Source organism: Magnolia sinica, chromosome 5 (genome assembly GCF_029962835.1).
Source record: "Magnolia sinica isolate HGM2019 chromosome 5, MsV1, whole genome shotgun sequence".
In the NCBI taxonomy this organism is placed as follows: Eukaryota; Viridiplantae; Streptophyta; class Magnoliopsida; order Magnoliales; family Magnoliaceae; genus Magnolia; species Magnolia sinica.
The window spans coordinates 95,087,796-95,104,894 of NC_080577.1; the positions used below are offsets into that span (position 1 = coordinate 95,087,796).

General features: G+C 39.9%; 1 protein-coding gene across 6 annotated transcripts; it reads right to left on the minus strand.

Moving 5' to 3' along the window:
• Window positions 1–1,310: 1,310 nt before the first annotated feature.
• LOC131246330 (vesicle transport protein GOT1) lies at window positions 1,311–16,327 on the minus strand. 6 transcript variants are annotated; one of them, XM_058246309.1, is made up of 8 exons: window positions 16,127–16,308; window positions 15,589–15,627; window positions 10,865–10,939; window positions 9,768–9,899; window positions 9,595–9,675; window positions 2,134–2,231; window positions 1,972–2,047; window positions 1,378–1,749 (listed from the first exon to the last, which is right to left on the minus strand). In XM_058246309.1, exons 1-8 carry the CDS (start codon window positions 16,193–16,195, stop codon window positions 1,717–1,719), a joined length of 603 nt encoding a protein of 200 aa, XP_058102292.1. In that variant the 5' UTR covers window positions 16,196–16,308; the 3' UTR covers window positions 1,378–1,716. The 6 variants fall into 6 exon arrangements, with proteins under 6 accessions (XP_058102294.1, XP_058102296.1, XP_058102292.1 ...); XM_058246311.1 differs by lacking the exon at window positions 2,134–2,231 and having other exon boundaries at window positions 1,311–1,749; window positions 16,127–16,327; XM_058246310.1 differs by lacking the exon at window positions 15,589–15,627 and having other exon boundaries at window positions 16,127–16,306.
• Between the last annotated feature and the right edge of the window lie 772 nt (window positions 16,328–17,099).

Here is a 17,099-nt window from a genome sequence, read left to right on the forward strand (position 1 = left end):
TTTTCCTTTAGACAAGTGATGGAAAAATAAAAAGAGGGGATGAAGGATCTCCACATGGTCTTCAGTGACTAGAGAAAACATAAAATAAGGTCCTTAATGAGTTAATCTAGTAGGTGTTAGGAAAGAAATGAATTTCAAGATGATATACTGACATGATTAAGGATGTGTGAGGGAGCAGAGTTAAATGTGAGGACTACTAGTGGATAGACAAGTGAGTTCCCAATTACTGTAGGTTTGCACCAGGGAATGGCATCAAGCCCATACTCTTTCCACATTGTTTTTGGACGAGTTAACGAGGCATTTGTAAGAAGAGAAGCCATGGTGTATGTTTTTAACAGATGACATAGTTTTGATTGACAACACAAGGGAGTGCAATAAACAAAAAGCTAGATTTAGGGAGGGGTGCTTTAGAATCTAAAGGATTTAAAATCAATCGAACTAAAACAGAGTATATGGAGTGCAATTTTAGTAACAATAGGAATAAAAGAGGAATTAGTTAAGATTATAAGCCAAAAAGTTTCCCAAATTGACCACTTTCAATTCCTTGGGTCAATAATTCATGAGTAAAGAGCTTGAGAAGGATGTTGCCTATAGAATTCAAGCCGGGTGGAAGAAATGGAGATGCACCTCTAGAGCTTTATGTGATTGTCCTGTACCACTCAAACTGAAAGGGAAATTTTTTTAAGGATAGCTACAAGACCAACATTTTACAGGACAAAATGTTGGCCAATTAAAGAACGACATATTCATAAGATAAATCTAGCTGAAATGAGGATGTTGAGATGGATGGATGGCAAGAGAGGAAGAATAAAATTAGAAATCAAGGCACACAAGGGAACTTTGGAGTAGCACAGACTAGTAATCAGATGAGGAAAAGTAGAGTTAGATGGTTTGGTCATGTGCAACAGAGACCACAAACCACGGTGTTAGAAGGAGCGAGATGTTACAAGTTGAAGGCTCTAGAAGTGCAAAGGAAGGCCCAAAAGGACGTGGATGGAGGTAGTAAGAAAAGACTAGTTGATGACCTATTGTCTAGCAAAGTTATGGCCCTTGATAGAGTGGAATGGCAGAACAGGACTCACATACCCAAACCCAGTTAATTGGGATAAGGCTTAGATGATGATGACGATGATGCATGTTAATATATAAATCAAAGTATAAATATGGAGGTTCTGAATATAAATTTACATTACAACTTGATTTACATTAGGAATATAAAACCACAATCTTGGATAGATAAAAATAGAGATCCGCATCACTAATGATCCACAATCTAGATTGCAAAATTCGGAACAAAAAATGTAGGGGGGTTGGCAATTTAGGTAACACAGATTTGATCACAGTATCATTCCAATTTACAAGGGGAGAGCCATTGACTTGATTTTAAAGCCAGAGACGGGCCTTTTTCACCCAGTGGATGGGTTTCCTGTTGTATACATTTTCAGTTGTTTAAATTCTATAGGGAAAGAAAATAAGATCAAGATAATCTTTGTGTCAACTTGTAAGATAAAAGTGCAATTTATAGAACAATGTGATGATATTTAAAGACAATACATTTGTACAATTGTATAGCAGAAATGATTTCCTTGAAAGGGTGTGATGTTAGTATACTGTGCTATTTCATGTTGCAATGGTTAGCGATTCAAGGAGCAAACGATCGGTATACTGGCCCTCAAACAGCATGTGAGATGGCAGGCACAACCGCCAATAATTTCTTCAACCAAAGCTCCGCCTCATACGGTCAAGAAACTGCAAACCATTTAAAAATAAATAAATAAATAAACACATCTTAGGAGCTGACAAAAAACAAGAACAAAATAGAAAAACTGAACACAATATTAACGCCCTCTCTCCAAATTATCTCAACAACAAAAACCATGTAACATCACTCATGCCGTATCATACCAAAAAATAATAAGAAAAAGAAAAAAAAATAAAAATAATTAAGAACAAAAAAAATGTCAGTCATACCATAACTGGGTATTGTAGAAACCATCCCACAACTGGAATCTGATATAGCGCAACCTTGACAGAAGGCCAGAAACCACTGCGGGAAAGAAATTTTAAGCAGCAGAAGTTTAAGCACATGCGAAGTAATCATGCATACTCTGGAGTTTAATATCAGAGACTAACCCAAAAAGAACGATGGAACCATATATTTCCAAGATGATCCCGAAAATAGGCCAACGAACAAATATGAGGAAGAGCCCCACAAAAAATGACACAGAACCCTGAACAAAAATACAGAGAAAATTACTTAAATGGAGAGGGTCAAACCACAAAGGTAAGATGAATCAAACACAATTCGTTGCCCAGTTCAACACAAGGGATACGTTGACCCATTACAACATGCACAAAGCCACTATACACATCAAATCCATGTACATCAATCTAAACAGTCCAAAGCATGGCCCAATGTGGACCGGTATAACCTAAAAATAACCTTGAAAGGATGATCTAACTCTCAAACTGGTGGACGAATGCAGAAGGAGATGCGGCATGGATCAAAGATTGTATAAAATAATGAGAAATATTGAGTGGAGATACCAACAATGCTCCCTTTTTTTCGTTTTTCTTTTTTCTTTTTTTCTCTTTTTCTTTTTTTTCCTTTTTTTTTTTTTTGGAAAGATACCAACAATGCTCTCTCACATTCCTTCAACTCCTGCAATAAGTGCACTTCAGCTTATCTTTATCAGCAGCAGACAGCAGAACACAACCTGATCCTCTTCAACAGGTGTAGGTCTTGATGGCTCCAATTATCCACTGCAGCAAATCTCTTGTGAACCAGAGTAAGAGTGGTGGCTCTTCTACTTGCTTCTCCTCGAATAAAATTATAGATGCATTCAAGGGAAAGTAGGCTATCCTTCTGAAGACTCTGAACTCTGTGGCTCAAAGTCACGATGTAGCCCAGCAACGAATTCAAAGATCCTTAATTGTTTTGTCTGACCCCTTGTACCCACAGGAGTAAGAGCAGGAATTAGACAGGCATATACAACAGATGCACGCACTCACAGCCAATATTTCTAATTATTTCCTACAAAGATCAAAGAAACAATGACAAACGTTGATTGTTGTTAACCCAAAATCATCTGGTTAAAACAAGAGAACGCTTGCAACACCCCCTCCTTTATCTCTTCCAAACAAAGGCACAAAGCAAAACTGAACTTCTCTATTCCTCAATGTATAATGACCTTACTCTTCCATGTAGGGGCCTTGCATAGGCACTTGAACAAAATAAACCCTAAACGGAAGTTAAGGAGAGAGATGCACTCCCTTATGGTTGTTAAACAATGTACCATAATTGAGGTTACTTTTGCCACTCCCCATTATTGAAAATGACATAACTAGAGCGAAACAAAGAAAAACTAGTATTTTCAATCATAAGATCACGGGACCCATACGTGCAGTCAACTTGGAAGAACTTCAGCTCCATCAAGCTGATTTTGATGAACTGCTTGTAAAACTCTTGGTTGATGCGCAGAAACTCTTCAGTAGAAAGCCAAGTACGCTCCGACCCCTTCCATTTTACCAAAATACTTCTGATCCCCACCACAACATGTGGACACAATCTGATCAATAACAACATCAATCACATTGATCGGATTGTGATTGTTGTATGATCTTAATGGAGTTTGTTGTATGATGTAGTTTGTTGTATGATCTTAACAACTCAGATGTAGTTTGTTGTATGATCAATAACAACTCAGATGTAGTTTGTTGTATGATCTTAATGGAAGCCTGAAGGGCTTAAACAGACCATCACCTAGTCACTTCCTTGATTGCATGAAGCATCGTATCATGTCAATGCATCCCTTATGGTTTTCATTATTCAAGGCAAGCCTACACCTGACCTCTTCCCATATCCCCTTGATATGTTGCACAAAGTCCTCAGCTTCATGGCTTGGTTTGGTTGTAATCTATAGCAATACTAGATCAATAGGTTGTCAAGGTTTAAGCACGCCAATGATTTCGAAAGGGGACCTTGTAGTGCAATTCATGGAAGAGTTATTGGCGAACTCTGCTCGAGTTAGAACAAGGTCCCACATATTGAGGTGATCACACATAAGATGTAGCAACTAATTTCCAAGGCATTCGTTGACCACTTCAGTCTGGCCATGGATTGTGGATGGTACACGCTCGGCTTGAGAACTTTAGCTTAGTCCCCATCTTTGGGTAGAATGTATTGTAGAAATAGCTTATGAACTTGAAATCTAAGTCAGATAATATTTTAGGAACTGCATGTAGTCAGACCTCTTCAATGAAGAAGGGGTTGGCAATATGCATGGTGTCTGAAGTTTTCTTGCAAGGGACATAAGTCACAAAACAGGCCATCTTGAAGAAGTGATCAATTACAATGCAGATGGAATCATGACCAAGTTGGTTTCGGCAACCCCAAGACAAAATCCATAAGGTGGTCTTCTCATGGTTCATCAGCACAGGTAACGGAATGTACTAACCATTACTTTCATCCTTTACAAGCTGACATGCTTGGCATCATCAAACAATAATCGCAAAATCTTTCTTCATTTTCAGTTAATGGAAATGATCTTAGACCATCTTGATCACCTGGTCGATCCCAAAGAGAGCACCAAGGCTACCAAAATGCAACTCATGCATCACAAACTCTTGTGATGAACCCTTCGGAATGTAGACTTGTATTGTACCACAATACAGCCATACAGGTAACCATCATGTAGGAAAAATCATGGATAATCGTCGCATGATCCAGCAGACAAAGTGGAGAAGATCTTCCCAAAGTCCTTATAAACAGCATAAACTTATCTCCTCAACTACCACTATTAAAACTGTGAGCATAGTAAAGAGGTGTGTGTTTCTGCTGAGGGCATCTATTGTTTGTTAGTTAAATGGGTCAAGCATGGCATTGACACTCCAGGCGATGGGATGAACGGTTTGGATCATTAAAGTAAAGATAAAGTGGGGTCCACAGAGATGAGGTGTATACACCTATTCCGTAGGACTGTAGAGTATTGATCCCTACTTTTGCAAGAAGAAGAAAACGTATAGGTTTCTCCCTCTTTGAGAGGGGCATAGTGGAGCTGGAGACAGTGGAGGACCCCAACGATGGGAATGACTCCTCCACCGCCATTACACATGTATATAAATGGGCATGGTCCCCTCTCTGATTACTCTTGACCTCAGGCATTGAGAACCCCATCATCAGAGAGTGAGACGGAGCAAAAGCACACTGGCCCGAGCTCATCATTCTCTCCTCCGGTGAAGCTCTGCATAAGTATTCATGGCGGATTCATGTATGTCTCATTCCATAATGTGTTGCTCTTGGTTCGGTGAATGCGAAGTCCAAAAAATTCTAATATTGTTCTCCATACCTACTCAGTGTTTGAGGTAAAAGGTGAACTCCTGAATATATGCACTCTACTTGGCATGTCGGTCACTTAGTTTTTTCATGGGAGTTTAAGCAACTCAAGGTTGCTTGGCGTTTGAGGTTAAAGGAGACTTCCTAAACATATATTCCACTTAGCGGGTATGGCACTTAGTTTTCTTTTGGGAGTTTAGGTACCCCAGGGTCTCATGTTCGAAGTGATGAACAAACTCTAGAGGCACGAGATAATCTCTCCAATGCTTTAGTGTTGAACCAAAGCATAAAACTCAGCATCACAGGTAGAGTATCTTTCCCATGCATCGGTGAGTTTCTCACTGAAGTACGCGATAGGATGGCCATCCTTACGAATGGCACCACCAACACCCACATGAAAGGCATCACACACCACTTTAAACATTTTTCAAAGTATATTCAAAGTATAGCAATCATAAAATTGGTGCTTTGGTGATCTCCTTTTAAAGTGGCAATTGCTAACTTAGTCCACTGAAATGGACTAGCTTTCATGCACTTAATAATTGATGCCGTGATGGAATTGCAGTTCTTGATAAACCTCCAATAAAAGATCACCAGCCCATGAAAGCTACCAAGTATGGGAACAGATGCCAGGGCACGACAAATGCCCACATGAGAGGCATCACATGCCACGTCAAAGATTTTGACAAACTCCAACAGAGTAAAAACAATTGTTTCATCATCTTGTTGATCTCTCTGAAAGTGGCAATTGCAACTTCACTCAAAAGGACCTTTGTGCACACAATAATTGGTGTCATAATGGAACTTTAAGTTCCTGAAAACCATCCGTACAAGGCTGCTAGCCTATGAAAAGTACGAACCTCATAAACTTTCATCAGCCAATCATGAATGGCCTTATAAATTTTCATCAGCCAGTCATGAATGGCCTTAACCATCTCTAATCAAAACCTTAAAACATATTGAATCCAGAAAACAACGCTATGGCTCATAAGGGTACACTTCTTCAAGTTAATGAGTGTTTCTTGGCACAAAACTCTCACTACTCATCGAAGACGGATTAAATGATCCTTTCATGAATTGTTGTAGATGAAAATGCTATCAAAATACACAACAACATACTTACCTATGAACAGTCGTAGGATCTGTGTCATCAACCGCATGTATATATTGGGTGTGTTCGTCGGGCCAAATAGCATGACTAGTCACTCATACAATCGATCCCTTTTCTTTTTCTTTTTTTGAAGGGTACAATCAAACAAATGATCCTTTATTTTAAAGGCAATCTTCCGCAGTCCCTTAGACGAACTATGATATGGTTATACTCATTTCGCAAATTAATTTTCGAGAAGATCATAGCATTCATCATTATGTCTATAATGTCATCTAGACGTGAAACGAAAAACAATGTGTTACTGCCATCATGTTGATGGCACGATATTAACACAAATTCTTCAGCTACCATCCTTATTTGCTGTCAACGACGACGGCACTGCATAAGGGTTGGGACTCTCGAAAATGAAGCCTTTTGCCAATAATTCCTCCACTTGTTGAAAAACAGTGTTCGTAGATTCATAAGCTATGCCGAAAGAATTTGCAACGGTGCTCCAGGCAACAAATCGATCATGTGTTGAATGCCACACATAGGTGACAGTGCATTCAGCAGCTCATCAAGGACCAAATCTTTGAATTGGGATAATAAGCCCTAAATCTCAAGTGTTAGGGTAGAAACTTCATTGGTTGGCTTGGGTTCACACTTGCACCTACCAAAGCACCCATGATCCCTTGTTCCTGCCTGCCTTCAACAAAATAAGCTATTTTGAATGCTGTTAAAGCTGGCTTCCCTCCTCATGTTCCTCATCGCTAATAGTCTTGAGAGTAATCGGTTCCCTTTCTATAGGAAAAGTGTGTTTTTGTAACCCAAATGTGTCATATCTTCATCATACAGTCATGATCATCCTACCAATTTGTGACTTTAATTGGAATGATGTCACACTAGTGTTCCTCCTAATGATTCAAAGATGAACGTATCACTGACCGATGCATATTATATGACTTAGGCTGCTCTTGAAATTTCAGCTTCAAACTTGTCCACCATGCTTTGCGAAGCCACATTCTCCGCTAATGATGACCTTGGCAGCTTTCCCACTACACAATACTCATGTACAAAAATTACAGTCCTCAACCAATCTTCTTTAGTTGTTTCTTTCGGTGCCATCAAAATTATGCCTGACCAATGACCATGGTGTGCCATTAGGCCGTTATGTAAAGGTAACAGTGGCAACTGTTAAACGTTACAGGGTCGTAATAGCCGTAACAGCCGTTATGGAAAAAAAATGAATCGTAATTGCCGTTAATGGCACGTTATGTCCCCTATAAAGGCCATAATAGCCCCGTAATGGTCTATTACGGGACAAACGCAAGTTTTTCATACTTTTTAATCAACACTACAGGGCAAATACAGGTTTTTCAGGGGGTTTTTTAATAAATAAAAAAATAAACAAGAAAGACCGTAATGGCCGTTACGGGGTCGTAACAGCCGTTATGCCCCGTATCATAAAGGTAACGATGGTGGCTGTTACGGCCACCGTTACCGTTACAAAACACCTTGCCAATAACAAATTATTCTATTAATGCCATCCATGCCTCCCTCAAGGTCTTACCAAACTTCTTCTTGGATAACTTCTTATCCTTCTTCCATTACGTCTTCCACAATTTCATCTTCATGCCACTTGTCTACTTGTTCGTCACAAAATTGAAGTTTCCACGAGGGAACTCTGCCGCGAAATGTTCGAGGCCTCCACCCTTGAGACAATTGTTTTTTATTTCCCTTGATTCTAGACTTTTCCTTTGTGTTTAAGTTTCGTGGAGGGTTTACCCATTGATTAGCACCATTATGCTTGTTGCAACATTCTAGTCGATGGGCCGCAACTGGTCAAGAAAAAAGGAAGCAACATAGCACTAATTATGCTTGTTGCAGCACTTGTAGAGGATCAACACAGTAACTAGAAATCATCGAAATGGAGGTAGAGATTGGAGGATTAGGGTCGGTTTTGGAGATGGATATGATGGAGATGAAAATGGGAGGATTAGGGTGGGTTTTGGATGGACAAGAAATGGTGGTTAGGTTTTTTTTCTTTCTTAAGGAAAGATGCATAAAGGCTTTGGAGTACCCAGAGAGAGAGAGAGAGAGAGAGAGAGAGAGAGAGAGAGAGAAGATTTTAATTTTATTTTATTTTTATTTTTATTTTTAAAAAAAAAAAAAAGATGAATCAAGTTCCCAATGACAACTTCCTCTAATATGATGTGGATCAAAGATCAAAGAAACAATGATGAATGTTGATTGTGGTTAACCACAATCCTCTAGTTGAAAGTAAACCCTTTGATTCCTCAATGCACGATGGCTTTGCACATTGAAGTAGGGGCCCTTATGTAGGCTCTTAAACAATAGAAAACCTAACCTAGGAAGAGGCAAAGATTGCCTCCCTTAAGGTTGTCTAACAATGTACCACAAGTGGAGGTATTTTCACTCCCCATTAAAAAATGACATAAGATTAAAGCAAAACAAAAGAATAACGATTTTGATGACCCATGCAATCACAAGGTCCATACACATGCGGCCAAGTGAGGCCCACACATGCAGCATGTGAGATCATGCAGGGAACACATTACTTCTTGCATGGCACTAGTTTGAAAGCCCTAATTGTGTCACGGACATAAAATGGATAGTTATAATGAAAAAGGTCAATAGTCCAATTTCAACAACAACAAAAATGCCGTTCTTCAATAAACCTGATTTGGGCAATGTACCTCCATCTGCCTCCAGACTGAGGATTTGGATGTTTTGGAATCATTTACATGTTTCCAACATGTATAGTGTGCGTTCATATGGAATCACGGAACATTCTGGCAGAGCATCAATATCTTTCTCTAGGCAGACTTAAGCATATTTAGATCCTATAATAGAGAAAGATTTAGAGAAACCGATAAGAAAAACATAATTATTCACCCCTTTACTCTAACACTAACCTGACTCTTATAATATAAAAGGTATCCATAGAGTTTCTATGGGAACATAAAGCGGGAACAAAAAGCAAGTTCTTGAAATCAACAACCACCAGACACTGGCCACAAGAACCACAACCGTAGGAAATCCAGCGGCCGTTTGCACTGGTGGAAATTAAAACATGTATATAGAAAATGAAACATCACATCAGAGGAAAGGAAATGCATGGAAAAGAGTCCATGACACATAAAACTACCTTGTAGTTCATTCTCTTTGTAAACAGCTGCCATGTTGAGTGCCAACCAAGTAAAAGAGCTACTCCGGACAACCAAATTATCTGGCAGAATAGCAACGAAGAGAGTAAGATACCACTATAACTTTCCCATGGAGTGGGTTACATCAAATTTTAACAATGTCATGATGCCTTACATTTCCCAAAGCGAGCAAGCCCCGGTCAAAGAAGAGAATAACACCCAAAAATGTGAAAAAGAAACCAAAGCCTATGAGGCCAATGCCAACCTCTGCAAAGTCACCATTATTCCATTGGTTATCCGCATAATTCTACATTCTTATAAACAAAATTGTATGTTAGAAAAATGAGGGGAAATATGACACATTATCACATGCACTAAGGAGTGAAATGGGCCTCCCGAGTTACCAATGGGTCAGTTTGGATCCCTGGATCTTCACATGAGAGAGAGAGAGAGAGAGAGAGAGAGAGAGAGTTCCATTGATAGAGAAATCTTTGCTTTCATGAAAGAACTCTTCTCTATTTGAGGTATCTTTTATGGAAATTCTTACGTGACAAGTTCCATGGGCCATGCCATCCAAATGCTACAATACTGAAGTTCTCTGGAAATCAAGTTTTAAAGAGGAAAATTCCACACAACAACACTTGTATGGGAAACCATATGGTTAGCCAACATAAAGAAATGCAGAATCAGTAAAGCCCATAGAGGAAGTCACTATGGTCTTATGAAGGGCTGCAAATGGACCGGGTCTGGGGTGGGCTTGGACCCAAATTTCAAACCTATCAGGCTGCACTATTCAAAATTCCGGCTCTGCTCTACCCAGACCTAGCCCAGTGCCAACCCTAGGGCCATGTTTGGAAGCCATAGATTCCATGCAAAACCACGGAAAAGGAGAAGAATTTACTTTTATGTGACAATTTGTGTTGTTTGGATAGCAAAGAAAGGGTGGATTCCACCAAGCAATCCTGGCACTTTTACAAAATTTGGATTATTGGCACAAGAAAGTAGGTGACTATTGTGAGAGGAATATGAGGTTTGCACTTGCTACCAAATAAGAACTCAAAATTGGAATCCATGTTTCAATAGTTATCATGAAAATCATCATTGCGATTTCTTTCTTTTTCTTGCTTTTGCCTTGGATTCCATGTATCCAAACATGCCCTAGTCTTAATTTAGCTAATTCATGCATAAAAAAGGGAGCCACAACAAGTGGAGCAAGATTCTGAGCCCCTAAAATAAATAGCTAAACAATCCATTCAATGATAAAGACCTCACTTTTTTGTTCCCCAAATTCGTAAGACATCCTCCTGACTGAAAGCACTCTCGTGCACAAGCAAAATAGATGCAAACCTGGAAAAGGAAAAAAAGACTGATTGTGATGATGCAAGCTTGTTTAATATAGTCAAAGTCCTTTTCCATTTCTTGACAATAGTCAAAAGTATTTACCATCTAATCTCTCTAAACAAAAAGGTATAGGGATTTTTTTTTTTCTTTTTCTAAAGGTAAAAGTATTGCGAATTATTTAATATTCTGGCAGTGTAGGATGCTTAATACACGAGGACTCTGAAACTGTACACATGGCATAATGAAATCAAAATAAAATGCCTAAATTGTGGAACCTGTAGAAACCCCACTTTGCCATCCTACTGAGGTGACATTGAATGTTGCTCATCGGATGATGTTTGTCAAATTGTAACCCCATTGGACCCTAATTTTCAATTTTTGGTTTCTCAATTGCTTCCATATCCATCACATGCATATCCCATATTTTCATGTATCATAATAGGCTTAGAAAGGCATCAAGGAAGGTCCCTTCAAGAGGCATAGAGTCCCGTACAGGTCAAAACATGCACCGCATTTTAGACCATTGAACACGCATATACCCCAAATTGAGGCTGTTTAAACCCCAACACGAAGCGTTGGAAAGCATATCAAAAAGAAACTTTTACTTTAAAAGCTGTGCTGACAGTCAATAGACGAGGCATTGGCACCAATCTTCTAGATCACTAAGCAGCGCCAGAGGCACTGATGTTGGTCATTCTACATGTCTTCCAGGGGGTAGACTGGTTGGCAACAAAAGCACGGACACTGCCTTTCTGTACTAACAAGCCTCACCAGTAACAGTGATGCCTTTTGTGCTAACAGTGGCCCCACCCTTCCTCCTCATTCTAGTCCTATATGGAATTTCCCAGAGAAGTGTGATAATGCATTTTCCATAAGGATTAGCATTTCCCACGCCTCTGCGGTCATAGCCGAGGTCTATAAATTGCCCCCCATCTGTTTCTTTTCCCCTATGACACATTCTAAGCCATAGCCTTCTCACTCTACCTAAACTATAAAAAGAAAAAAAAATAATAATAATAATAATAATAAAACACACAAAAGAATCCCAGAGAAAAAACCTAAAATAAAACCATAATCTCAAAGGAGCACATAAAAGAGTACAAGGCTAGTGAGGATGGGCATACCTAGATGAGTTCTAGTATGGTAACCTTTTTATTCGAGTTCTGATTTTCTCTTTAGTTCTCTCCTCTTCACTTATTGATTCATGCACATTGATTTTTTATTTTTTTATTTTTTTTTAATGAATTGGCATTGTATTGAAAAAGAGAAAGACAAACTAGCAAGAAAACAAAAAAGAAAAAGAAACATTGCACACAAAGGGGCACCAAAGCCAGCCCAAAAGTAGTAAAGCTAAACAGCCATCAGCTGGACATCAGTAAATCCCCCCAACTAGATTGAAAGAAAAGAGTTGGACACCTTGCAACAGCTTAATGCTTGCCCATTGAACGGCCCAAGGGTAGATCCTTCAAAGAATGGCCCAAGCCAAGCATGTCTTTCCTTCAAAAATTCTAGCATCCATTCGAGCAAGATGCACCACAGCCCTGATTTGATGTGTGGTGCCCGGGCATTCTTCCCACAAGGCCTGAGCAGTTGTCCAAGAGCTAGCAAAGAAATCCACCACTGTTTCAGGGACACAAAGGGGCACCACATTCCAATGATGTCAAATTTTCTAAAAATCCCAGCCCAAATCTATCTCACAATTTTGCAGTGTAAACAGATGAGGTGCCTCTTCTGCATTGGCTATGCACATGATACACCATTTCAGCAGAGGAATACCCCCATTGTGAAGATAATTCAGAGTTAACACCTCTATTCTGAAGATGATTCAGAGTTAACACCTTGTCCCGGCAAAGTAGCCAACAGAAGCATCTGCTTTTGATGGCGTCCCAAGTTTTCCATACGGCATAAGTCCAAGAGAAGGGTCTTCAGGAGCAGAGATGGCATTACACAGCAATCAGGCTGAAAATGTACCATCAACATGCAGATTCCATACCCTATGATCAGTCCCAAAATTCCTGAATTGTAGAGCTTACAAGGTACTCAGCCCTCAGCAGCATGGAGAGAAGCTCAAATCTTAGCATCCTTGAGATTGCGACAGAAGCCAAGGTTCTAGAAAATTCCACCATTTAAGATTTGAAACACATCAGCTACTTTTCAACTTCTGTTGATAGAGATGCAGTACAAGGGCCTGAACTGGATCCAGAATGGCTCCTCCATGGCCTAGGTGTCCTCCTGGAAATGAACCTTGGAGCTATCGACAATTTTGAATTTGGTGTGGTTAGAGAATAAAGGGAATACTGATGAAATCGACTTCCAAATTGGGAGCCAGATCACCCCCTAGCTTTATTGGTATCCCATCCATTGTCCAACACACTGTACTTAGCTGATAAAATCTGATATAGGAAACAGAGTGTCGCCATTTCCTATACACCACCACCATTTAGCTAGCAGAACATAATGTAGCAAGATAAAGCAGGATAATACTGAGACCACCAGCAGCATGACGGTACCAAACCTCCAACCAGGCGACAAGATGATATATATGGGAGCCTGACCCACCATTCCACAAGAATTTCTTCTGAATCACTTACTCCACAAAAAGGTATTCATGCATACTCATTCTTCTTTTTAACATAAACTTCACATCCCTCTCAATGAAAGAAACTTGTCTTGCTTTAAGAAATCAAGCCTTTAAACCGTCTTTATGATCAAGGGAGCAGAGAGTGGGTATCCAAAGAGAGAATAGATCCCTGCAAATGCATAATTGATCAAATTTACACCTTGTTTTACCTTCGGTTTTTGGTTTTTGGTGTCTTAAATTCTCTCCCCATTTAATTTTTCTTTTTTTTTCTTTGTTTCTTTTTGTGGCCAGTCTAGTGTTTTCTCTGGAATCAGTTCTCATCAAATTAGGGGAATAGACAATCAGCATCACTTATTGCATTGTTGTCAACATTCTATATAAATCGTGGAGCAGAGCCAATGGCTCTGACACCAACCATTTGTCACTGCAATTCCATCTCATTTGCATTCCTTTTTTGTCCTGATTTGATCCCAGCTCTAGTAGTCAGTTTTAATTTGTTTTACGTTTCCTTTCCAGTAGCTTAGTATTTATAACTAGCCACAGTATCCAATTACAAACTTGTTCCCAATTTGCCAAATCAAGGTTGTTATGTGTACCCAATTGCGTCGTAGTAAGCTTGAATCCACTAATACTCTATACCCATGAGGCGATCTTAAACATATTTGAGTCCATTTGCCCTAATCAAACAGTGGCGATTGCAACCTAGGGAAAGAAGTCAGTCAGATCGACTGCCTTAGTTCCATCCTTCTTTTCTACATAAGTTTTTAGTGTGTTTTTGGACAGACCTGAAATTTCCGCATCCTACAGAACCCATTGTAACCAAACCACATTCCAAAATCAGATTGGTTCAACAACCCTAACCTCTGCTTTGCGGATACTTATCTGTTGAAATAGAACAATTGGATATTTTCCATTTCAACCGTTTCATAAATGTCCACTGATCCTATACATAATCAAATAAGCAAATTTTTTGTTTACGATGCATCTAAACTGGGACCCATAATTTGGACAGTTCAATTAGAACTACTTGTATTCCACATGTAAAATTTATTAATGCTTGTGTATCATCCATCACAATCTGCCATAGGTATCAAAGTTTTGCTCAAAAAGAATTTGGTGATCAAACAAGCAATGTATTGATAAAAGCATGGTCATAGCTCATTCATTTCATATTTTATTGGGCTTTCATGACTCCATCAAGAAATCCATTGATACTGTCTAACTATATATTACCTAGAATCCATATAAACAATCTATTGGAAAAATAATGATAGCTCTCAGCTGACAGCTCTCATCGTTTTTCCAATAGAAAATGACTTCTCCAAGCCAACAAACATATGTGGAATTTGAGGTTAGAGAGTGACTTCTCCACATGCAATTACTCAAGCAGCATTTCACTGTATTTTCGTTTAATCCAAGAAGAACTATATAGGATCCTCAACCAAAGGCTTTGCATAGTGTACTCGCATTTTCAGCTCTGACTAGTGGGTCAATGGTTTGTTAAATCTACACCACTGATCAGTGTGCAGCTTGTGCCCAACAAGGATGGAGCACGCCCCTTCCAGAATGGAAGATCCTAGCCACCAATCTTGGGACTTCTCTCAGTTGAATGTAGTCCATTTCCGTATTTCTCATCTAAACCTTCTATTTGCAGAAAACAAACTGAACCGTTATGAGTCCTATCAAGGAGATTTTTGGGGAATGGACAGCCCCTCCACAATTGGGAAGCAACTGCCCAATGGCGAAATCATCAAACCATGACTGCACTGGTCAGAATTAATTAGCCAAGCATATCGTCCAATCTCCCATGACCATCAAGATAGCATAGCACTTAGGTTTATTCCCTTATGCAGTTGATGGGTCACAAGGACTGAAAATCATTTTCGGTGTACAATATCAATCACCACCCAAACCAGATCGTATCGCCCCATATCAGACCATTTCATGCCAATACAGCTGTGTGGTTTGTGGACAAAATCAGTTCTTATCAGATGAAACATTCCATTTCCAGACGATACTCTAAACCTGGGTCACAAGCATATTGATCCAGAATTCAACACATCTTGCAATGTACCACTTTGAGCCCTTGCATCGCGCGCAGCCATAGAATCGCCTGAGATAACTACACTGACTCAACATGCTTGCACAGGAGATTAAGCCCAGTCCTACAATATCAGTTCTACTTCAACAGTAGCCTTATCAGGAGATCCCAGATATGGCTAGTAGGCCTGCGGTCATGGATCACCTGCGGTCGGCATCATGAAGGGAGCACTGCTATTGCTCGAGAGGTCCTTCAGTCTGAATAAGCTGGGCCAACGGTTAGAAATCCATACCATGGATCTGATGGGCCACACCATGGGTAAACCATGCCCCACAGATACAGCAACGGTCCACGTTCAATGACGAGGAGAAAAAGCTAAAGACCGGATGCGAAGGAAGATATTCTCGGATCATGGCCCATCGACAGCGGGGCCAACCAGATTAACGGTCTGGATATCTAAACATGGCCCACTGGTCTAATAATGACGTGAAATTTGAACCGTCGATTGGATGCCCTAATGTAATTCGCCCAAAAATGATGAGTAAAGATGGAAATTGTGTGGTTTGCATACCTTTGAATGAATAAGAAGAAAATCGAGAGCGCTGTTTCCTTTTTTTGGGATCGAAGCTTCGACAATCATCCGTTTCGAGATTTCAAGTGTTGTATTTCTTAAAATGATGGTGATGGGAAGGAAGAAAGTGAAGAAATTCCTACGCAGAACTTCAGTGTGTTTTTGACGGAAACGGATTGGCTACTCCCTGACACCAGCCAATGGCTGGTGGTCGGTGCTCTGTGGGCCCCACCATGATGTTTGATTTTCATCCATGCCTTCCATCTATTTTTATATATCATTTTACAATATACGACCAAAAACGAGTTATATCCCAATCTCAAGCGGACCACATTACAGGAAACAGTGTGAGCGTCGACCATTAAAAACATTTTGGGGGCATAAAAGTTTTGGATCAAGCTGATTTTTTTTTCCCTTCATCTGAGCCTATATGACCTAATCAATAGATTGGATGTCAAATAAACAGTACAGTGGGCCTTAGGAGGATTTTAATGGTGGATATCCAATCACTATTGTTTTCATGTGGTGTGATCCACGTGAGATTTATATCTGGCTTATTTTTGAGACAAAGCCATAAAATTATCTGTAAAAATGGATGAACGGAATGGATGAAACAAATACATCATGGTGGAGCCCACAGAGCATCAACCACCAGCCAAGGGGCTGGTGGCAGGGGGAGTAGCACATCCGTTTCCATTTTTGACACCTTTCCAGGCGGAGACGGATTGCGTAATGAGTAAGCTCCGAGGCCCACTGCGATGCATGTGTCTTATCCACGCCGTCCAATCGTTTTACCAGCTCATTTTAGGGAAACGGATTGGCTACTCCCCCTGCTACCAACCCGGTGGCTGGTGGTCAGTGCTCTTTGGGCCTCACCATGATGTATGTGTTTCATCCACTCGGCTCATACATTTTTACAGGTCATTTTAGGGATTGACACCAAAAATGAGATGGATATAAATCTCCAGTGGAC